The sequence below is a fragment of the Scleropages formosus genome, chromosome 3 (assembly GCF_900964775.1).
Source record: "Scleropages formosus chromosome 3, fSclFor1.1, whole genome shotgun sequence".
In the NCBI taxonomy this organism is placed as follows: Eukaryota; Metazoa; Chordata; class Actinopteri; order Osteoglossiformes; family Osteoglossidae; genus Scleropages; species Scleropages formosus.
In genome coordinates, this window is record NC_041808.1 from 32263972 (window position 1) to 32289173 (window position 25202).

Consider the following 25202-nt stretch of genomic DNA (forward strand, 5'->3'; position numbering starts at 1 on the left):
CAGGGCCCATTAGGTTACTTCGAAGACGTGCGAGGTCACGTTAAGCATGAAAGCGCTAGACGGGTAACCATTGGGATCCGGAGTCGTGGACACCCGGACCATCCCTCTCCGGCTTGAGACAGGGGCCTGTCATTGGGAGACCCTAACCTTTCTTTTGATCCGGGCTCCAGACACCCCGATTATCCTAGGCTATCCCTGGTTGATCCGCCACGACCCGGTCTTCTGCTGGAGCACCAACGACCTGGTGACATGGGGAGACGCCTGTCACTCCTCTTGCCTCTCAATCCCATGTCGAGCCACCTCCGTGGAAGGGGTAGAAGGCCTACCCCCGCCAGAGATACCCCCCAAATACGAAGATCTTCAGGAGGTGTTCATCAAGGCTTGCGCTGCTGAACTGCCCCCGCATCGATCCTGGAAGTGCGCGATCGACCTCCTCCCAGGTACCTCGCCGTCTCGGGGCCGGGTCTATCCCCTGTCGTTGCCAGAACAACAAGCCATGCAGGAGTACATCAAGGAGGCCCTTACGTCCGGTCTGATCCGACCCTCCACTTCCCCAGCAGCAGCAGGGTTTTTTTTCATTCAGCAAGAAGGATAGGGGTTTGAGGCCGTGCCTCGACTATCGAGGATTGAACGTGATCACGGTCAAGTAGCCCCATCCCTTGCCGCTGATCACCTCTGCCTTGGAGGGCATTCATGGCTCGACCTGGTTCTCCAAGTTGGATCTCCGGAGTGTGTATAACCTGATCCAGATCAGGAAGGGGGACGAGTGGAAAACGGCATTCTCTACCACGCAGGGTCATTATGAATACCGGGTCATGCCTTTTGGTCTGGTAAATGTCCCCTCAGTCTTCCAGGCATTCCTGAACCATGTGTTGGGGGACTACATCAACCGATTCGTCCTCGTGTATCTCAACGACATCCTGATCTTTTCCCGAACCCGAGAACAACAAGTCCAGCAGGTACGGGCGGTCCTCCGGCGGCTGATGCAGCATCGGCTCTTCGTCAAGGGAGAGAAGTGCGAGTTCTATCGACAAGAGATCATGTTCTTGGGGTACATCTTAAGCCGCGACGGAGTATCCATGGACCCCCGGAAGGACAGTGCGGTGACGTCCTGGCCACAACCCACCATGGTAAGGGCTCTCCAACGCTTTCTCGGGTTTGCTAACTTCTATTGCCGGTTCATCAGAAATTTCAGCACCATAGCGGTCCCCCTTACCACACTGACTTCTTGTAAGGAACAAAGACTCCCCTGGGGGGTGGCGACCGAGAGGGCCTACCAAGACTTGAAGGCCCAGTTTTCCTCTGCACCGATACTGAGGCAGCCTGACCCGTCCTTGCCCTTCGTGGTTGAGGTGGACACATCATCTGTCGGGGTTGGGGCAGTCCTGTCTCAAAGGCAGGGAGACCAGCCGAAGCTGTACCCCTGTGCCTTCTCCAAGATGATGACGCCGGCGGAGTGTAATTATGACATCGGAAATCGAGAACTCCTTGCGATTAAACTCGCGCTAGAAGAGTGGCGTCACTGGTTAGAGGGAGCGGTTCACCCATTTCTGGTGCTTACTGATCACAGGAACCTAGAGTACCTTGAAACCGCTAAGAGGTTGAACTCCCGTCAGGCCCGATGGGCTTTATTTTTTACTAGATTCCATTTCACTGTCTCCTATCGCCCAGGCACCAAGAACGCGAAAGCAGATGCCCTCTCCCGGCTGCACGATCCCGATCCGGTACCCCCTAACCCGGAGGGGATACTACCCCAGGGGTGTGTGGTGGGACCGATCCACTGGCGACTGCTGCAAGAGATCCAAGACACTCCGACCCAGGAACCAGAACCACCACGCAAACCGGCAGGACGGGTCTATGTCCCCAGTACCAACCGAGCGGCTGTGTTGACCTGGGCTCATGAGAGCCCTGAGGCGGGACACCCAGGTGTCCGGCGTACCCTTTCTCTATTGCAGGGGCGGCTCTGGTGGCCTTCCCTGTCTGATGACGTTCAGGACTTCGTGCAGGCATGCACCATCTGCGCCCAGACCTGTACCCCGTCCGAGAAACCCGCTGGCCTCCTGGAGCCTCTCCCGTCACCGACCCGACCCTGGACACATGTGACTCTGGATTTCCTGGTGGACCTACCCATCTCCGCGGGCAAAACAGTGATTCTCTCCGTTGTGGACCGCTTTTCCAAGACCTGTCGACTGGTTCCCCTTCCAAAATTACTGACCGCTTTGGAGGTCGCAGAGATCCTGTTCGAACAGGTGTTCAAGTTGTACGGGCTCCCAGAAGACATTTCGGACAGAGGCCCCCAGTTCACCTCCAGGGTATGGAAGGCCTTCTGGAACAGAATGGGAGTAACGGTAAGCCTCACCTCGGGGTATCACCCACAGGCCAATGGCCAGGTTGAGCGTCTGCATCAGGACGTAGCGCGATACCGCCGAGCCTATTGTTTCACACAGCCACACCAATGGTCCCGGTACCTGGCATGGGCCGAGTATGCCCATAACTCCGCCCAGCATACCTCCACCGGGGTCTCCCCATTTCAATGTCTCCTAGGTTACCAACCCGTTCTCTTCCCCAGAGGAACCCCAGGGAGTCCGCTCCCGGCGGTGGAGGCCTGGCATCAAGAGAGTGCCCGCGTGTGGAGAACGGTCCGGGACCACCTCCTCCGCAGCGCACAAAGACACAAACAACAAGCAGACCGCCACCGCTGCACCCTCACCTTCGTTCCTGGCCAACGGGTATGGCTTTCAATGAAGGATTTCCGCCTGAAAAACCCCTCGAAAAAACTCGGGCCCCGATACATCGGCCCTTTCAAGGTCCTACGCCGGGTCACCCTGGTCACCTACCGTCTCCAGCTGCTGCCGGACCTCAAAGTACATGCCACGTTCCATGTCTCCCTGCTAAAGCCAGTGGGAGTATCTCTTCACCAGCCCACAAGAGACGTCGCACCAACCCCTCCGCTGCCTTTGGATGACAACAACACGTACAGGGTCCGGGCCCTGTTGGACTCTCGCAGACGGAGGAGCCGGCTGCAGTATCTGGTGGACTGGGAGGGGTATGGGCCGGAAGAACGGTCATGGGTGCCTGCCCCTGATATTCTTGATTCGGAGCTAATCACTCTCTTCCACAGGGATCACCCGGATCGTCTGGCTCCTCGCCCCCGGGGGTGCCCGCCTTTTAGGCTCAGGGCGTCCGGGACTTCCCGTCGGGGGGGGGGGGGGGGTACTGTCACGCCCTGCGCATCCACCGCATTGGCAACACCTGCAGATTCCTGATGGAAGCTGCTTAAAAGGAGATGACGTGCAGGCAGGGGTGCGGAACCTAGTTTTGCCTCCGTTTCCCGACCGATGTGTACCAGTGAACTCTGCTCGTGACTGACTGCCGCTTGTATTTTCCGACCACGATCTTTGCCTTCGCCCTTTGTACCCCGTCTGCCGATCGCCTGACCCTCGCCTGTCCCACGACCCGCCTTTTGGATACCGATTTGGATCTATTAAACCTCTCTCACTCATTACTCTGTGCTTGAGTCCCTCCTTCCTCTGAGCGAGCATGACACAAACACGGGGGCACTGTGTCTTTCTTCTGCAAGTTCCACGAGACAGCCAGTGTCCCCAGGTGTAATGCCACTACCATTAGCAGGTTTGATTCAAAATAAAACCTGTGATGAACAGTGTGTTCCAGCTCCCTTTCGACGCTGTGGTGTCACAGCACCAGCACCTGTGTTAACATTTAACTGGTAACAGTCTAACCGTACAGATTCCTCACGGTAACCTGCAGTAAAATGATCTTCCAGGAATGCTTCTGTTTAAGTTCCTGCATTGTAATCATTTATAACCTTCATCACCTACATGGTTTGCATGCTCTGAAAATGCTAGCTATCCTCTTCAGTGGTTTTTAACAGATGTTTCTGTTTTTGGCTGTTTGGCACCCTTTCTAGGTGCAACAGGGTAACAGTTCTGCTGTCTGCGCTTCAGTATAGTCCATGTGATAATCACATCTGCAATGCAAGCTAGTGTGCAGCATCAACCTCTTTTGCTCATTAAATTTCAATTTCCTTAAAGGAGTACATTTTTATGGCCCATTGCACTTTGTGTTTATGCAGTATGGTGCCCGTGGAGACACTGATCACTCAATGGGACTAAAATCTAGTTTCAAACAGACTTCAGGTGCACTAACATTCAGTAAGCAATGCGTGCATGCGGAGCTAGGTTACACCGGTATTCATTACTTGCTTGTACTTGATGAACAAGTGTTAAACAGGGTTCCCCACTAAATGATTCCTTGACTTAATAGAAAAGCTTTTAAAACAGATAACAATATTATGAAAAAAATGCTGAAAAAACTAATTTGCAAAAGAAACATAATAATTACTATAATGCACTTCGTACAAACGCAATTACGGCTCTACTTTGAAGTTCTGACGTTTTCAGTCCATTGTTTCTGACATTATCATCACCATTACTGTTATTTTCAATTATTGTGACTGAACATTTTGACCATTATGACTACCACATGTATTAACAATAATTATACTTATTCTTTCTCACTCAGTTTGGAATTGATTGCTTTGGAGTTTTCAGGGATCATTACTTTCATTCTATTATGGTTGACTATTGTTCACAGTGGAACTTCCACTTCCACAGCGTCATCCTACATAGCGGCAATAAAGCAGCTGGAAACAAAACTACACTGTGAAGAGAAGGACTAAAATGTTCTGATTAATGTCTGCTAGCTGTCAGATGAAAAGCCGAGTGTTACGGACTGGCACTCCTTGAATGGCTGAATAAATCCGGTTGAGGGAGAAATCAGTTGCGTTGAGCAGAAGAACACAGTGCATGCAGCACAAGGCCATGCTGAGTCTGTGTGACTGCCCCCTGCTAGCCCAGCACAACGTGCGTGTTACTCTGTAGCCTTCTTCTGTTTCTCTCTGCTCCTCCTTCTTTCTAGTCTTCCTCTGTCACCCCTCGGGCGATCGCATTACCTCCCTGTAATTCTCCTTATAATAAATTAACACACTTTCTTTGTTGTAGTTCATGGGAATATGACAAATACATACTACAATGCCATTTATGTTCATTCATTCATTCATTCGTTTGTTCGTTCGTTCATTTTCACAATCTAATTATGCCGACTTGAGTTTCACCACCAACTTTGCTGCCTCTGGGAACCATACAACTAGGCACCAACATCTCCCATGACCGTCACTACAATAAAGACACATCAGGGCCACATGTGTTTCCGTACCTTCACGTGCAGGTGCTCCAAATCTTTTGTGGCAAAATCGGCAACAAGGACTCTTGTGCATGAGTGTGGACTGTAATTAATCATTTGATTTAAAAAAGGTAACAGGTATCTCAGTACCAAGGTGATTTTAGCTTTACTTCCATCATGCATCAATCAATGAGTAAATAAATAAAAATGAGCACTATAGACAATACAATATGATTTGTTAATATAGGTATGCACCGCTTTACGACGTTTCAGGCAGTGACGGAGCGCATATACGACAGTGGTCCCATAAAAAGACATGCATCACTTAACGACGGGGATACGTTCTGATTAATGTGTTATTAGGCGATTTTGTCGTCGTGCAAAGTGTTCTTATACAAACCTAGATGGTATAGACTCGATGCAGTCAAGAGACGCGGTAAACAAGATTTATGACCCTGCTTCCAGCGTAACACAGCATACTGTTTTACAGTGAACCGTTTACACCAGGAGCACCACCACGAACACGTAACATGTTGCGCTATGATATCGCTAGTCAATTAGAATTTTTCAGCTCCGTTATAATCTTATGGGATTACCGTCGTATATGGGGTCAGTCGTTAATCGAAATGTCACTAAGCGGCGTTAAACCCATGTTTGTCTAAGCACATTCTATGGTGTTCGCTCAATGACGAAGTCGCACTGCGACTGGTTTCACAGAATGTATCCGCGTCGTTAAACGGTGCATACCTGTAGTTTGGTAACAGCACCTAATTAATTCAGCTCATGTCATTAGTTCCGAGTCTATCTGTACTGATTTACTGTAGAAAGTCAATGTTTCTACTGCTGGAAAAGGCTTGTACGGAACATGGCAGTGCAGCCTGGCACACCTGGCCTGTGTGTCCCCTTTCCCTTAGGCCAGGTTCAGATAGTCAGGGGCATTAATTACTGCACAGCTGCAGTAAGGTTATTCCACTCTCCTGGACCTGCGTTGGTGGCTTGCAACTAAAATCCAAACATTAGTGTCAATCGAGGAACAGGCCAGCTCATCATAAACATGCCTTCGGAAGGGGCTCCTGAACCACAGAGTGCTGCCTGACAGCAGAGACAGATGGCTTCCAGTTTCAACCTCAAATGAGCGCTTTGCTGGTACTATCTGTCCAGAAGAAAGTCACTGTTTTGTCTCAGGTAGGGCTGGGAACAAATCCAGTATCACTTATTCACTATAATAAGCAGTGACAAAACTTAAATGAATACTACCTAGACAAAGTATGTTTATGTCTATATAATAAATGGTTTAGGCAGGACTTTCAGACAGTGTTATGCTTTACTGAGCAATACCAATGAAGTCTGTTTTCACCCCAACTTGGACAGCAGTCAGCTCTCTTCCCTCAGAGAGAACGAGTCAGTTTTACATCATTTTAGACCATAATTAACCAAAAAAGATTCACACAGCCCATCCCACTATCGCTGAGTCATCCTTGGTCTGAAGGAAAAAGACATTTTTGAAAAGTTAACACCTTACCTGTATGTTGTCAAATGAGGTCTTGTTAGTGACGTCATACAGCAGCAAGAGAGCTGGGGGCAGGGAAAAAGAGAGGTGGTGAATCATGAGGATTATTCTTCATGAAAGGACGTCATGAAGCCATTCTGCCCTTGCAATGTAAGCATGGAGAGGGTACAGACAGCTGAGGTCACCGTTTACTTCCCACCCGCAGTCACAAAGGTGGTCTTCAACCCAGCTCACATATTACTCACTAAATGGGTTGAGCTTCTTTCCTTGTTACCACTAACTTACAACACTCCTTGCGGCGATATGGATTTAAGGATCATTTGCTTTCAGTGAGAGAAGGGAAAAGGAAAAAAACTGGCCAGATAACACTTGCTACATTCCAGCCCCGCTCAACTACAGTCCGGTTAAGAGGTCAGGAGATCGTGGTAACCCGTCACTGCCTAATGAAACAGTACATAGCCCAGAAGAGCATGACAATTTTCTGCTTGGCGCTCCAAAGGCCTGAAAGATGGAGGGCTGAGGGGAGGGGAGGGGAGGGTGAGAACAGAAAGCCAGTGGAATGAGCTGCCACCTGGACTGGGGGCTATGGCTGAACAAACAAGCCAAGAAGAAGTGAGCAGCAGGAAAGGAAAGGGTCTTTGAAGCCTTTAAAAATGCAATCAAGAAAGATTCAGAGGCTGACCAAGCAGTTCTGGAACAGCACGCCTTTAAAGAACTACAGCACCTAGCAACATGGAGTTGCACAGTAACAGCCCATCAATCTACAGAAACAGTCGCAGGTCCATACTCCATGGCTGCATTACTCGTAGAGGCACCAGATCAATCTCTTGCAGTATGAAACCATGCCACCGGCAGTTAAAGCCACAAGAACGTTCCACTGAATCAAAAGCTTTGTCAAAATTTAACATCACATAATATTATCACATATTGTACATTACGATAAAATTAAATCAAGACTTTGGACTGCAATAGCCAACACTGGAAATAAGGTACTATTCAGAAAATAGTTTTACTTGGTAGGACACCGCTAAGCTTTTATTCAAAAAAGGATCATAAAGGAAGACATTTAAAGAAGCACATAGTAGCGCACAGCACCGTGGGTTTGGATGGGGCGAAAAAGGACGCACAGGCAGCGTTCATCTTGAACGTTTAACTGAGCGCCGGCACACAGGGAAATAATCCTCTCGGTCCAAGGACGGCATTTCCTCTAGAACCTGTGCCTCCAATCAGCCTTCCCGGCCTGCTTAGCACCCCCAGGCTTTTCTCCGAACACACTGGCACACACGGTCACCCCATCATTTTCCCCAGAAGTGGCACACTTACATTCCACATTTTCCCCCAAAATGCAACTATCTACATTTAACAGGTTTCCTACCTAAAACAGTAACACGGGTTGTTACAACATAGAACTTCACCAAGGTCAACCAGCAAGAGGATTAGTTTAGCAATCCCCAGTTTTTAGCTGGCTATGAATTTAAGGCCTGCCCTTTGGATCTTTCAGTTTTAAATGAACTGAGCCAGACTGGACTACACTGGACTGGACAAAGTATGTTTGTGATTAGAGCCCTGAATGAGGGCTGCAAAATAATGTGGGTTATTCAGAAAACTTGAAAAACTCATTTCTCTCTCCTGCTGTGAATTCCCAAACTACTGACAAGTAAGCAAGAAGCAGAAGTAACATAAGACAGAAGCAGGAGGTATGTGGCTATGCTTTGTGGCTCTCTATCGACTTAGGTATCTATTGGTGAGTACAAGATCATCCAACAAGGGGAAAAAAAAAAAAAAAAAACACAGACCTAAGAGTGCTTTAAAACCACACTTGTTTCTTCATCAGATGCTTACTGCAGGCAGATAACCGTCCAGTGAAAGTCATGGGGACCTAAAATAGACTAAAACTTTATACAGCTTCCTGTTAAACTTTGTGTGGAAATACAGTTTCATAGGATGTCTTATCTAGTGGGGGTGCGGTGGCGCAGTGGGTTGGACCACAGTCCTGCTCTCCAATGGGTCTGGGGTTCGAGTCCTGCTTGGGGTGCCTTGCGGCGGACTGGCGTCCCGTCCTGGGTGTGTCCCCTTCCCCCTCCGGCCTTACGCCCTGTGTTGCCGGGTAGGCTCCGGTTCCCAGTGACCCCGTCTGGGACAAGCGGTTCTGAAAATGTGTGTGTGTGTGTTATCTAGTAAAACTCCATTGACAGACTGATCTGTCAAGGGGGGGGGGGGAGAGAGAGAGAAAAGGGAAAAAAAAAAAAAAATCACCATTCCATATGCACCATCTTCCTTGAATAGATATTTTTCCTAGAGCAGTTTAAAAACACCTCAGTAGGGTCATGCAGGCACTTGTAGTTGTCCCAAACCTCATCGACAAGTATAATGGGTAAAGTGGACATTGCCGGGCCATGCGGACCTTTCTCGAACCCTGGCATGCTGGCGCTTGTTGACAGGATAATTGGGAGGCAGAGTAATTACAGCACTTAGGCGAACGAATGGTGCTCAGACAAAAGCTGGGCAACAAAAGGCTCCCAGAGTCCTGTCACTGGGTCTGAGACGGTAACAGTGCTGTACAGCAGAGGAAAGGGAGAGGAAGAAAGTAGGGGGATGTCAGCAGAACAGAAGAAAAGAGAAAAGGCAATAGAGTGAGCGGAAAACGGGTGATGGACAGATGAGAGAGAGAGAAAAGGGTGAGCTAGGACTACGTGCACCTTATCTGTGCATCACGGCTCACTTCTTTCCTGAAACCCTAGAAAACAACTCACTGCTTGCAAGTCTCCAAAAAAGACTTTGTAGGAGGTCACTGGTGACCACCTATTCAAGACACTCAAAGAATAATTCACCTAAATGTCAAAATACCCAGTTTCCCTCCTTTCAGGCTAATATCCAACATGTGGGCTCCTTGGATAGAGTACTATTAGAATACTTAGAGACCCTAAGTCAGACTCGTGTTTGCCATGTGTAGCTCACACAGTGTAGCTGTTTACAATTAAGACCTGAAGATTCCTGTTAATATGACACTGTTGTGTCAGCTTAAGGTGGATGGTTGAGTTTTACCTTGCAGATCTGGAAAAGGTGATCTGTCTGTGGAGAGCTAACACACAGGCCTACAAAAAGATTAATTGATTCAAATGGAAAGCGCTGGAACAGTCACCCCCAACTCTAAGCAATCTCACATGCCCATCTCTCACTCCCCAGCAGTGGGAAGGCTGATAATTCAATGAGGCCCAAAACAGCACAGCTTGTTAGACAGTCCTAATTTAACACTCCTCCGGCTGCCAGGCTGTCTCCTTGGAGCGCTAGGTTGGCAGTATCATGGGCCAGGCTATTGCTGCACCTCTCATGTCAGTGTTGTCAAGGAGGCTACACAGCCCACCCATCTTCCTTTGCAAAGCTCAGTTCCCTTTCTTTTGTTACAAGGCTGCCTTGTACGTGATTTGCTGATGAATGTGTGTAAGTGTGTGTGTGTGTGTGTATGGGTAAGGTACAGGTCAAAGATGAGAACCTTTTAACCTCCTGCTGTCAGGGCCAAAGCCAGAAACATTCCTACACAAGTGACTTGTGTGGTGAACAACACACTGCAATGACTATCTCCTCAACTTTGAGCTGGAAGATCACAAGGTAACATTTCCATGGCCAACAAGTTCAAAGATCACTAAGCTTAATAACATCACTAAGACTAATAAGCTTAAATTCAGAAAGATTAAACCTAAAGTGCTCTTCGTCCGAGGCAGTGGGGTGCGGTGGCGCAGTGGGTTGGCCTGCAGTCCTGCTCTCCGGTGGGTCTGGGGTTCAAGTCCCGCTTGGGGTGCCTTGCGACGGACTGGCGTCCCGTCCTGGGTGTGTCCCCTTCCCCCTCTGGCCTTACGCCCTGTGTTGCCGGGTAGGCTCCGGTTCCCTGTGACCCCGTAAGGGACAAGCGGTTCTGAAAATGTGTGTGTGTGTGTGCTCTTCGTCCAGAAAAGAGAAGTCAAGATGGTTTTGCAGGTCATTGGGAAGACTTTTTGTTCTGCAAAGACTGGGATGTTATCTCAGTGTGGTATCTGGAAACTTTTAGCAGAAACCACAATGTGCCTGAGAAAGAAGAGCTGAAAGAGCACAGGGATGGGCAAAGACTGACATGGCGAGCGCTAGTGTAGCGATTACTGCACAGTCTAACTCCTCCTGTTGTATCACTCACAATACCGCGTGTTCTTTAAGTGATTTCTGAATCTAGGCCGGTCTTCTCAGCATCACCCCTTCATTGATATCCACGGAGACAAGACGCCCAGGGGAAATTAAAACTCAGTTACGGAGCATTCCTCTGCTTCCTGTTTGATGTGGAAAAAAAACTAAAAAAGCAGTTTCAATTAAAAATGGGACCGCTGTGAGAAAAAAAAAGTCAGGGATATGGAAATGCCCAATGTTGGGCGCTATATTAAACCCGAAGAAGCTGTTGCTCCCACTCTGCAAAGTGTAATAATGGTAGAAAAATTTGTTGTATGAGACATTCCCAGGCTGACAATCCACAGAGTGCACCCAATTCATTGTTACATATGCAGAGCAGGTATTAAATTCCAGCTGATGATGCAGTTTTCCTGCACACAGGCTGGTTGCAGTGATCAGTCAGCTTGAAATTCAATCAAACGCAGTATGGCCGCCTCACTCAGAGACTTACTGACTTTAATGAGCAATTCCCTCCCAGGCAGTCTGCTTTTCCACCTCTTCTAGTTTGTTGAGGCTCATTTACAGACATAGACACAGAAAGACACACACGTGTGTGCAGAATGTGAGGTTTCCGTTCCTTACTAGCCAGTAACAAGCCAGTCTGGTTTCATCTGTTGGCGCTGTTATACTGTACAGCACGTGCACTGTCAATGCAGTGAGACACAGCAGCCCTGGCAGAAAGCAGGCACCATGAGGACGATGAATGGAAGTGGCAGCAGCTCTGCGCTTGGTCACATTTGCAGTGCGCAAATGCACCCCAACAGCGGACAACCGTTAGGTACTGGGCCAGCCATGACAGATATCCCAGCATCCTCGCTGAACCTTTGTTTGGATGACTGTTCGATGCTGACTCCTTTTGGGATAGTTTCTTGGAAAAACTGCATTTCTGCTTATTGAGGACTACACTCGGAGCAAGCAGGGACAGTGAACATTAAGTCATCCCTGGAGAACAAGATCAGGGAGGCTAGTGGGAATAAGAAGGAAGGTGTCAAATATCTATCAGTGAGGTGCAGTGATAACCTGTCTACCAGAAGTGTGACTGACAGGTCAGAGTTAAAAGAACTGACGCAGCTTTTTTACACTGTATTCGTTGCACACCGCAGGTCACACGGACCTGCCCTCGGAAAGGCAGCGTGTCTGCGACTACAGGAGAAAGACAGCTTTAAAGTTGGACAGCTGACACAGCATATACCGACATCCAATCAGCTCTTCCGACAGGTTTCCGTAGTGTTTATCTGCTACAAATTCTAATACAAGCTATAAGCAGCTTAATAGAAAAGAGTGAAAGTGACCCAGTAGGTTCAGCTTCCTCTCTTGAGCTGACAGCCAAACCTCTTTCATACAGGGCTGGACACAAGGGGTTTGACAGAGAGCCAACGGCTGAACCTGTCTGTGCTGTTACTCTGGACTGCAACAGCATCCTTTGCCCATTTAAATGCGCGCGCGCACGCACACCCCGTCTAAACCGCTTGTCCCATACAGGGTCGCGGGGAGCTGGAGCCTAACCCGGCAACACAGGGCAGAAAGCTGGAGGGGGAGGGGACACACCCAGGACGGGACGCCAGTCCGTCGCAAGGCACCCCAAGCGGGACTTAAACCCCAGACCCACCGGAGAGCAGGACCCGGTCCAACCCACTGCGCCACCGTGCCACCGTGCCGCCCTTCATTTAAATGTAGGCAGGGAAATGTAAACTCCCTGGTTCAAGACGCTTTGCATTGTGGGCCCCTAGGAGTAGCCTGCTAGGCTAAGTTTCAGTTTGCGCTGATACGGCCCCCAGTGCCATGCCTCCCTGCCACGAGCCCACCCACTCAAAGTCTGTTCTTTCCCCACAGTTCCTTCCCCCATACATGATGGCAGTTGCTTGCTGAAGGTTCTTCAGGGTTCCCTATCAGTAGGACAGTGGTCAGCATTCAGCAATACTAAATAATCAGAGAACTGGCAGGACCAGAGAGGCTGCTGACATGGATACAGACTTAAACTTCAACACTGATGCAGGAACTGTGGCCTCTCTTACAAAATCATCTGATTCTCCTGGAAACTGAACAATTGCATTTCTATTTACCACTCTGGATTTCTCCCATTAAACCCACCCCTACAGTTTGACTTCCTGAGTGCAGGCTTTTTAAAGCACTTGTAACACCCACCAGAGACTTTTCCTGTTAATATATGCTGCCTGTAGTCTTGGCTGACTTATGTAACAAAAATAGCTAAAAATATGTTGGCTTTAATTTTCCCCTTATGATCAGATGGTCCACTTTCTATGTTTGACACATTTGAAAGTTTAACTTCACCTGTTTTTATACACTGAGTTTCTGTGGACCTGAAGCAGACAGTCAGAATCTCTGAAGGTCTGGGAACACAGAGGTCAAATGAAGACATGTACATAGAAACAAAACTGTGCTACAGTATTCAGCGAGTTCAGAAGCACCAGTCAGTACAGTAAAATTACAGTAAGACACTAACTGCCTTTTATACAAAATGGAAAATGGTCTGAATTTTTTGGTGAGGACCCTTGTTATGCAGTAGAGTGGAACCTTCCTTTGTCACACTACTTTGGAGCCGTTGTCGCCTGGAGACGAAGGTGGATGTGTGGAAGCCCTGGAATAGTGCTATAAATAGCATCTCTGAGAACCTTTGGAAGACTAACTGTCTGATGGGTGGCCCCAAAGTGGAAGAGCAGTGGGCACAGAAGGTTGAATCTCTGGACGGCTCGGTCACCTAGGCCGATCCCGACAGCTTCCCTCGAGTTTAATGAGACCATCCCCCCAACAAGTGGAGCAGGGACAGGGAATATGACTAGATGTAATTACACTGCAACCAGGCAGAGTTAAGTGGGCAGGGAGGAGGGGTGACCTGCAAAGACATGATCAGAATTCTCAGAGCACTAGCCCGCGAGCCCCTGCCTTGAATCATTCTCTGAAACAAGCATTTGGGAGGGTGGGAGGTCACTTGTAATTTAGAGATATAAATGAATTACCCAGGGGGTACAGTGGTGCAGCAGGCAGCTCTACTGCCTCATAACACTTGAGCTGCTCAGCCATAGGACATAGGTTTGAGTCTGGCTTTATTTGTCTATTTGTGTTTTCTTCCTGGGTTTATGTAGACTTCCTCCGGATGCTCTGGTTTCCTTCCACTGTCCAAAGACACACCTTTCAGCTGAACTGAAAACTCTAAATAGCCTTTAGAATAAGAATGTGTGTGACTGGGGTCTTATCCAGGGTGTGCCCTGACTAGATTAGTGCTTCTTGGAGAGGCTTTGTACCACTACAACCCTGACCTGGATGAGTGGTTAATGATGAGGGAATCAGCAATAAATTATCCAACTCCCTTATCTGGACAAGTTCCAATTCTGATGGTGCTGACTGGGAGGGGAAGACATTTTACACTACCATTCATTTTACATAGCAAGACAGAATAATCATGAAAATACATCTTCCTTGTCTAAGTACATAGGTTGCAGCATATTTTCTGAATTATGAATGAATCAGAAATGTTTTGTAACTGTGATGTTTACGTAAGCATTTCTATTTGGATTGTCTGCGTTTCCCATAGATGTTTATTACCGTGGTATGCTATAATATGATATGGGGGGGGGGGGGGGGCGGATCTGTACTCATGGACTTTTGCTGCGCAGGTCTTTTGGAAGCAGCAGACAATGACAGGTCACTCTTTGCAGAGACAACATAGAGAGCAGAGCTCCTGGAAACACAGACGCAACACTTCCTACTGTCACCACATCCTGACTTTCATTCTGTTTGTTTACATATCTTTCCACTTGGTCTGTGCTAAGATTAGAACTGCAAGCACACCTCCACTTCACAGGGAAAGAGCGGAAGGTAGGTATATGAGATTGGGGGGCGGGGGGGGGAGAAAAAACCAGCAGCAACAGTGCTTTTGGTTTGATGCTGAAGCAGGAAACGCAGCCTTCACTTGATATGCCAGGAAGGGAGATTGGGGGGGTGAAAGCAGTAGAAAGCGCACAATACCTGACCAGGAGCTGAGAAGAGTGAGATTGAGAAAGGAAATGTGGGGGCCTAAACAAACACAAACTGGAGGTCCATAGTGCTGTCATGCTGTTTTCTCCTAATAGTCTAATTAAGGCCCCTATTATTGCCCATCATTGCTTCTGGGGCAAAAAAGAACACTAATAAGAAAAAGGTTTTTGCTTCTTTGTAACTGGTTACATGCATTAACAGACATGCAGTGAGTGGGAGCATTGGCTGTGGCAGCTGAGTCTGGACTACAGTCACACATAGGAGGTGGACTCCAGGCAATGGTAGGGATATCACACTGAAATGGCAGCCAATTGCCCTTTGTGGGCATCCTTCACTGGTCACACAAATAATGAAAACAAAAGTGCAAGCAAGGAAAGATGGCCCACGTAAACAATCATTCTGAATGTCACATGCTTACAGGGAGTAGAAACTGCATACCCTTTGCATGAGCGCACGCACACACACACACAAGCTACATTTAAAAAGGAGAACATGTCAGAGGATGGTAATATTAACCATTCCCAAGGGTATGCATTACAGTATGTTTCCTGGGGTGCAGTTGTGTGGAAGAAAATTAGATTGTGCCAGCACTGATACCAGGTACCTTTATGCAAATCTGTTAATGCCAAATAAACAACCAAACAAAAAACATTACATTCAAAAGAACTTACATTTACCCAGTTTGGGTGGACGTGCACGCTTTTTATTAAGATGCCTTCGGTTTGAGTTTGGAAAGGATTCAGATCACAGAGGTAAAGAAGGATCAGGACTGAGTTAAAAGCTGGTACTTTTCTCTGGTGATGTTCCCACTAACATTGACATGGCTATTTATTGATTAAGCAGATGCTTTTCTTCAGCGTGAAGTACAACTCAGAGTAAACAATGTCTGTCTAAACAAAGTGCTTTTCACAACAGTTTATGTCACTTTTAGGAGATGACGAGAGAAACGGGTCTGGAACAGATGTGCAAGATCCTTCTTGAACATTAAAAGGAATTCAGTAGTTCTGAGAGAGAGGGGAGCACACATTCCAGCACATTAGAGTCAATACTGAGAACTGCTAACTTTTGATTTTCACCTCCTCAGTAAGGAGGGAGATGCTTAATGATAAACTAGAAGAAAAGCATGAAATACTGTGTTTCTTCAGTTTCCCTCAAATCTAATCACTCAAAGACAGGTAAAGAATGAAGCACAAGTAAGGCTCCCCCCCTTACTTACCATGCGCATCCCGGTAATAGGCGTGCGTGACACTGCGAAAACGCTCCTGTCCAGCTGTGTCCCAGATCTGGGGCGAGAGAAGGAGAACTATGAGATTAGAAGTCTGCCAGCTCTCTCCTCAGGGTTACAGTCAGGGATAAATTCAGATTAGTTACTTTCATTTTTACATAGCGTTACTCTCACCAGAGTGACACTCCAGCACAAAGACCCTGAAGATACAGGACTTGTTGGTTATTATGGTAACATTTATAGTAGGTTATTAGATAAGACAGCTGGCAACTAAGGAGAGGAGAGAAAAAAGGAAAGGAAAAAAAGACAACGACAAGAGGGAAGGAGAATAAACCTCTTAGGGTCCACATTCTAGTGACTGCCCACTCCTCCTGGGCATTCCTCTGTGGTCACATGGGACCTGTGTTCACTTATCGAACCAGAAAGAAAATATGACTAGTGGCTACTATTTATTAATGGGTGCAATACAAAATCTCGGATGTTTACTCTAACAAAATATGATGAAATGTGAAATAATGGTAAAATGCTTAAAATGTGTGAATGATACCCCATTCAGGTCCCAGACAAGTGTAATTAACACTGTAGAGCTTTCAAGGAATGTTGTTGCACATTTCCATAGCTGCAGAAGGGGATATCCAACATGCCCATTGCTTGGGTTCAATAAAGCAGCAATACAGCTATTACTGTGATGATAATTAGTGCTGGAAGAAAATCATCTTGACTGGTAGAAGCCGTCACACTTCAAGATTCATAAATGACTCACATTTAAATCCAAGGAGGTTTGAGTAAATTAAACCTAATTAAAGCAAACATCTCTAAAACTGATCTGTTATCAATGCAAAATAATCATCTGACATTTGCTCAAACTGAAGTCAGAGGGAAGTGAATAGTTTTGATGCAACAGCATCTAATTTGTGAGTTCTGTTCAGCTGTAGATATTCCTATAGTTTTGTTTTGGTCTATTACATCTGGAACTGGTCAACAAAAATGCAATAAAGACAGTGGAATAACGAGTCACAACAAATACTGGTTGCCCAATGCAATATTAAATAATTTATATATAAATTAATCTTTTTCTATGTTTGAGGGATGCAGTGATTGCAGTGGAAAAAGCTTATGTCCCAGAAGAAATTATTTCTGATGAATGGCTTCAGCAAAAAAAAAAAAAAAAAGTACATTTAAATAAAACATTACTACTATTGATTCTATTAAAATGATTCATACTACTACTAATATCACTAAAGTACTTCATATTTACTATGAAGTCACAATGGCATTATTCCCAGTGTTCCAGGGCCCACTGGGTGGTGAGCAGTTTGCTATGCTGACTATCGTGTTAATTGTACCAGTGCCTTGGTGTCAAACTGAATACCAGTCAGCTGCTAGCACTTCAGCTGCAGTTGCCGTTGAGCTTGCTAATGAACTCCAGTGGCTCAATGTACTCACTTCCAAATTCTGGTCATCTTGCCAGTGTCCACAAAGTTAAGATGTTGCTGCTCAGTGTTACCACATTAATGTCTGTTAACCAGAAATAGTTCTTACCTGTAGCTTCACCTTTACGCCATCAATGTTCAAAACTTTGTTCTGAAAAGGAACACATAATAAAAATAAGTAATCACACATTAAGTTACACTCTATATATTCTAGGTCTATAATGAATCACCACATTTCACTTTTCTGGTACAGGTAAGGCAGTCCTCAACTTATGACTGGGTTCCATTCCACTGACCTTAAACTGTATCATATAAACCATAGGGAAATATAAACAACTGACATCCATAAATGCTATGCTGATGAAAGAGCTTTGTTATACTTTTTCACTAATTTCAGTCATTATGTTAATATACAATAACAAAAATACAGGATAGCATTATATTTTCATGCTGCATGGTTGTTTTCATTTCTAAATCTGATTTCTTTAGTTTTTTCTTTTCTGAAACACCAGGATATTCACATTTTGCTTGCTAGCCATTGCAAAAAAGTAACTTGAGTGGGAGAAAAATATTCTTTAAACAAAAAACACACGTACACTGGCTGAAACCGCTTGTCAGATGGAGCGGTCGTCATTAGATGTTTGACCAAATGTCAGGACTTAAAAGTAATACAATAAGGTTAATGGGATGGCTGTCATATGCACAGGTTGTCATATGTTGCACATTGAGCACTACCTGTAATAAATGATGTTACTAAAGCTAGGAGAGAAGAGGAAAAAAAAAAAAAAAAAAAAAAACAATTAGCATACAGAATTCTGCAGGACACACATGTACTTCTCGTTCTTGGTATCAAAAATATGTGAGTGTTGAATAAACATTTGTACTGTCCCACACTTCCTTCTGCAGCCACATTAAAGTGCATATGAAACAACCTCGGGACATCAACGGTCTACAGGGAAGTGAGAGACTGTTCATTTTTAATAAAGTGACTTATTCCCCAAGGGAGTCTTCCAGTCTGCTTTCTCCTCCATTACTGAGGAAGGAAGACTCCCCATCAATAACTGGTAAGGTGTATATGCTATGTATTATGACGAGAGCAGAAGCAATTACTGCAATAATGGTAAAAATATCTATTATCATTCATTGTACACTTTTCAAAAAAGGGGAGAATAAAAGTGATAAGGAAACCACGGTTTGAATGAGGACTCAGTACTGGCCATTGCGGTACTTTTGTTAGCAAAGATGTACCACTTACTAATCAGGTTAAGCATTCGTCTGGTGGCACACAAACTTTCCACAAAGGAAGCAGACTCTAAACCCGTATATTGCCTACACTTTAGTTTCCCTTATATTGTATAGCTTGCAGTCTTGTTATTGTTATTCTATTGGTCCATTCATCCACTTCTACCACAGCCACTGTAAAACAAGCACTTAGCAGCATGCGGGATTAAATTGTATAACTCATTACTGGTGCCTGCAACTCTTCTGGTGATACAAAACAGCTGAAATCCCCAGCATTTATTCTGTTGCATTTGCTCCATTCTAGTGTGGAGCAACAGCAATGTGAATAAACAAACTGGTTGGTGTTCAAGAGAACATAAGTTGCATTTGATTTCATCACTGCTGCCATGGTGACACGTGGCTTGAGCACTAGGTGCCTCTGCTGCTGAAATGAACAGTCCTTGTTGCAGTCTCATCGCACGGTGGACGTGGCTCACACGACACCAAAAGATGCTCTGTTGTAATGAGGTGCTGCAGTTCCTGCTGTCTAACAGCGAGGATTCTCTGTTTTAAAAAGAAACATGCCTGAGTCTAAAAAGCCACAGTCCACACTTTTCTCATGAATACTTCTTAGGCTTAAAGCCATTGTCTCATTCTGTTCCAAATCCAAAGACAGACTGAAGCCCTCAGTAGAACCTGCATAGCTGTCAATTGTTCCGATCCAGAATACACCCCGTCTCAAATGCCCATTAATATTCATGATGATGTGGCTCTTGCCCAGTACTCCTCAAAGCTGGAACACAAAGAAAAGTTGAGACACGATCATAGCTGTAAGATCTTCACCGTTTTTGTAACATGAAGCAGAGCACAGAGTAGATAAGGCTTTTCAGCCACGCAATCACTTTTACAGAGAAAGAAAAGCTGGGATAAATTAGAGCGCACAACTACCCTACTAAAGAGGTTGCACCGAAGACTTGTTTTGAAAAGTAAGCTCTGTGCTCATCATCATTAGCAAAAGCGCAGTTTGAAGGACAGTCTTAATTGTGGAATGCCAGTGTGTTTATAATGAGGCAATAACAGGGTATGTGAGTAAGACATCATGACACCAGTGGTTTTCAAATAAGCAGATTACTTTCTAATTAACACAACTACCTCCTACTTATTTCCACTTTCCTCTACACCTATAATTTAACATGAATCTAACTGCTAAACTGGAGACTGTTGTTAACGTAACAATATGACAGAATAAGGCTTTAGAGAAGAAATCTACCCATCCCGACTACTGGAGGACAACAATTCTAAAATGTAAAATCTGCAGGAGAAACACATAATCATACTCATACTTGAGTATGCCAGCCACACATCTTGTTTAATGGTATAGGCAAATAAATAAATGCAAGATGCTTAAATACTGCTCTTTCAAACCTTCACTTGTGCACTGTTATACTGTATAAGACATAGCTAGGGACCTTGAAAACTTTGGAACAAAAATTTTATGAGCTGGGAAACTGTTAAAACAACTGATGGAAAGAACCACAAAGTGTGTTCCATCTGCCGAACGTGGTCTGAATTGCAACACCCAGTCTGGTGCAGTAAACTGAGACCGTGGCTGAAAATTGCACAAAGCAGCTATGTGACACAGAAGACTGAGCTGCGCTGTGCTTTAATTTTCTTATTATTCGTTTATTTAAATGTGACACATAGCTTTTGTCTTCCCAAGCCTTTCCACATCAGGGTTTAAGCTTACTTTATGAAATCATTATTTAAAAACATACACACAAGACAATGAAATTTCCACAAAGAGCTGGCAATTTCCTTATAAACCCAGAATGTGCGCTTTATGGTAAGTTCTGACACCATCATCAGGACCAGTGAGGAAGAAAGAAGAAAAAATAGCAACTACAAAATAACAAAATGTTTAAGTTCTGTACTTACTTATTTAAAGAAAAAAAAAAAAAAAAAACTGACCTGAATACAATGAAAATTCATTGTTCTTACTTGTTCCAAATGTGGACTTTAAAATAAATAGATAATTAAATTAATGAGGGGGGCGTGCCGGTGCGGCAGGGTCAGCTGGTGCCTGCTGTTTGGCGGGTCTGGGGTTCGAATCCTGCTTGGGGTGCCTTGTGACGGCCTGGCATCCTGTCCTGGGTGTGTCCCCTCCACCTCTGGCCTTGTGCCCCGTGTTGCCAGGTGAGGCTCACCGCAACCCACTCGGGACAAGCGGTTGTTGACTATGCATGGATGAATTAATAAATAAACTGTCAGATGAGGAAGCTTTTTACACACATGCCGTTGTTACTGCAACCACACATACGTGATTTAGAAGAGCTTCATGGAGGCAATGGAATTTAAAAAAAAAAATAAAGACTGAAAAAGTGAAATTGCAGTATTTTCATGTATTACACCGCTTTTATTCATCATATCAGGCATCGTTTAGGGGTGATTTTGGAATAAAGCTGAACTGGAAGTTGTAACCAATTGAAATCCCCCCCCTTAAAAGAACTGAAAAAGCAGTTTCACTATTCCTTTTTTCAACATTTACTTTTCAGGAACAAATCAGTACCAGTTAACAGCAGACTGGCATATTTAGAAAAGAAATCAAAGTTGCACAGCCAGTTTGAGTAGTCAATACTTCTACCTATTATAACACTGAATAGTGTAAAACACACAGAGGGAGGCATGGAAATGGACCTGGTACCACCGTTGCCTCATAACTAGGGGACACCGTTAAGGATTAAACGATATGGTACATGATCAGTACCGACGAAATGGTACAGTATCATATGATATTAATAATGTATATCTTATGCAGAACACGTTAAATACTAACTAGATACTGACAATGAAACCCAAACTGTGTTTCTTTGATGTTGCACTTAAACTGGAAAAATTCATGCGTTTTCAGTTTTAGTAATTACTAACACTTAATCAGCATTTTTCTTAAAAAAATAAGCATATTGCCTTTCAATGCATCCATGTGAGATCTCTCTTGGCTGACTGTACTGCCTGCTAAAGAAAACACCGCCTCTGATGGCACACTACTTCCTGGTTTACAGAATTATTTTGGCACCAAAGATGCTTACACTGGAAACTTAGGCCACACACAAAAAGTGTGGATTATGCTGTGGTTAAAACGAACGAGTATCATTTTGGTTGCCATCTTTCTTTAGCAAGCATGATTTTGTACATTTTTTGTTGTATAGCGGGAATAATGTAGAAAATAAAGCTTTTGTTGGGCTAAAGTACCAAAAATGGTACCAGAAATGTGCAAAACGATATTTACCATTATAAAATTAAACGATAAATGATACGGTAGTAATACCGGATACTGACGTCCAACACGACTTGTGACACCTTGGATGTAGGTTTGGATTCAGTTAAGTGGAGATTATATGCTGTCCACGTGTCTGCATGGGTTTACTGCCACAGTCCAGAGACACGGTGACTCTACTTCGCTCAATGTGAGTGAATCTATACAGATGTGGCTCTCCTGCAATGGACTGGCATCTTCTCCAGGATGTATGTTACTTAGCCTTGTGCCCTGGGCTTCCGGGATAGGACTGCTGCAGACTTGATTTAGGCAAGTACTTACAGAAAGTGAGTGAGAAAACGATAGAGCATTTAAAGGAATAGGTGTAGGAAAAATATGATTTTAGAGTCAAATTTCAGACACTGAAGAAACGGAATTATAAGAACTTATTTATGTTTTCTCAAGCCTGTCAAGTGGTATTTATATGCACATAATGTACCGGGAGACTGGTATTGGCACTGTGACAAAGGAGACATAACTACATGAGAGCGGCTGGGGTTAAGAGGCAAAGCACAGACTGAGGCAGGCAGGAAGTCAAGGGTGGAGCTATCCAGGACGTGAGGTACTTAAACACCGAGGAAGTTTAAAGATTTGGGAAAAGAACAAAGGCAAAAATACAACACTAAAAGGAAGTAGGACAGAAAGCCTTTAATGAGGTCCCAGACTTGGGACCTTTGGGTTTTACCCACATTACCAAAATAAAGAGGCAGCAGAAAGGTGTGCACCGAACACCTCATTAGGTGAATTCACGTATTAAGTGAAGCGCAGCGTCAGCATTCTGAGCCAGCGCTCGTCCTCGTTCCCGTCCGTGCACGTCTTGGCAAATTTCAGTAAGGGGGGAACCACAGATAAGGGACAATAAATCTCAAGTCTGATCTCTTCAAAGTTCTGTTGGTGGAGGGATGGGGTAACACTATTCACCTAACACCTGCATACTTTTCTGGACAGCACACTGGCACAGTGGGTAGCGATGGTGCCTCCCAGCACTTGGGCAGCATCATTGGATGATTGGTTTGATCCTTTGAGTTCTCATGCACATCCTGTGTTTGTGGGCGATTTCTCCGGGTGTCTGGTTTTCTGCCACAGTTCATGGACATATCGCAGGTGATTTATGACTAAGGTGGCCTTTGTGTGTCTACGTGTTACATCGCTCTGGTGTATAGATAAATAAATGACTAAGGAGATCACACACACATTCATTTAGCTGATGCTTTTCTCCAAAGCAACTTAAAATGTTAAGCTACTTGCATTTACTTACTCATTTATACAACTGAATAATTGTTACTGCAGCAAGCCAGAGTAAGTGCCTCGGCTCAAGAGTACTACAGCTGCAAGTGGGATTCAAACCTGTAACCACTGGACCCAAAGACAGTAGCACTAACCATTACGCTAACAGCTGGCACACAGTTCAGTATCTAGCACTGTAAGGCACATTACATAAAGTGTGTCAGCTACCTACTAGCTGAATCATTGTACCTCCTTTGGAGAAAAGAATGTGTACAAAGTATAAATGTAAACCTTCAACAGTGAGAAGATGATTTTCTCCTTTCCGGAGCCAATTCTGAATAAAACTGAATGTGATGTCTAAAAAAATTGTAAGGATGTGTGTTGAACAGGACCCCTGACTCTGTCGTTCCCAGGCCGACTGAAATGGAAACACTGGCCCTGGCCTCCATCTCCCAAGGCTCTCATTAGCTGGTGGGGGTTGTTCACCCTCGCTGTCCCACACTAAACCACTCGCTCAAACTGCCTACGAACACTGTTTTCTGGGCCTGTGAGTCTACGTGGTGCCGACGGCTACAGCTTTCCTTCACAGGGCTGGCAAACTTGACAACTGCGGACGCTCGGATAGCGCTTGCCCAGCAGCACATTCGCACAAAGCAGCAAGCGGCTTGGCAGGTAGACCGCAAAAATCGGCACTCCGTTCCAGGAAGTAAAATGTGCAAATAGTATAATTGGAAAAAGAAAAACGACATTGCTCTTTTGAGAGAAAAAAAAAAATTCACAGAATGTTTCACTGAAATAGACTATTCACTTGTGTTGAGGAAGAGGAGGAGGCAGGGGCTCAAGTGAGGCAACCAAAAAAATTAAGGGGCCTCCTGTCCAAAGGAACAGGCCCAGATCCACAGGAACAATAACTCCTCTACATTAAACCACCCTCCTGCAGCTCAGTGGTTAAATATTCATGGCCCCACCCCAAGGCCACGTACGTATCATCCTGTTGACATTCAAGCAGCAGGTGGCAGCGGTGGAAAAAAGGAAGGAAAAAAAAAAAAAAAAAAACCTCTGGCCCCTGTGTCATTAATTAGTAACACGATGCACACAGACACACGGTCACAATCTCATCCAGGTGTACAAATTATGGCTGACAATGAGAAGGTCTCTGCTGAGCCTGAACACTATAGCTCCTCCTTCGAAATACAGGTTAGGCTGTAGGTTCAAAACCTGTACAGTGCAGGAAAATGTACTGTAGGAGTGATGTCTGATTGTAGTCCTACAGCTGTGTGTGCGCAGAGTCTGTGTCTGGCTGGCTCTTTCACCACCAAATTCAAGTGGCTTGACCTTCTGACCACTGATGCGGAAACACGTATTAGGACAAGAGGACCAAAAGGAACCAGGAGACAGAGAGATGGGGCGAGTTACTGCTAAACTGTACTAGAGAGATCTCAGACTGAACCTGGAGGTGAAACCTGTTTCTCATCATTTTTCAGAAAACACATTTGTACCCACAGATGGGTCAGGCTAAGACTCACCAAGGTAGACACAGAAAGATCAGACCCGCTGAACAAGGAAACCTTGCAGCCACAATGGTAGTAATGAGGTGAAGAGAGAGACAAAAAGCTTCATGTAGCACGTAGCTCTGAGACCATCATGGCAATTACTTCCACTGTTAGACAGCGAAGCTCTTTTTACAAGATGATGTTAAATGGCTTAATGGCTGATTTTTAACCCATCAGGAATGTATTAGCGAAGCACGGCTAGCTTTTGTGCTAACCGTTACTTCCTTATGATTCTGCGTACAATTATGTACCCGGTACCCACAGCCCAATTTCTTGCTATTGTATTCCACAAAGAAGGAGAAATGGCTCCTTCCTTAGAAAAGAAGTG

General features: G+C 45.3%; 1 protein-coding gene across 3 annotated transcripts in view; it reads right to left on the minus strand.

Annotated features, from left to right (window-relative positions):
- The window catches only part of LOC108940734 (ras-related protein Rab-26-like), a 128095-nt gene that overhangs the window by 24848 nt on the left and 78045 nt on the right, over positions 1-25202 (minus strand). For all 3 annotated transcript variants that reach the window (XM_029250668.1, XM_018763101.2, XM_018763093.2), the window contains exons 3-5: positions 17670-17711; positions 16119-16185; positions 6725-6777 (exon numbers count right to left, since the gene is read on the minus strand). In XM_029250668.1, coding sequence (XP_029106501.1) covers positions 6725-6777; positions 16119-16185; positions 17670-17711 — 162 coding nt within the window. The remainder of the gene's footprint in view (positions 1-6724; positions 6778-16118; positions 16186-17669; positions 17712-25202) is intronic.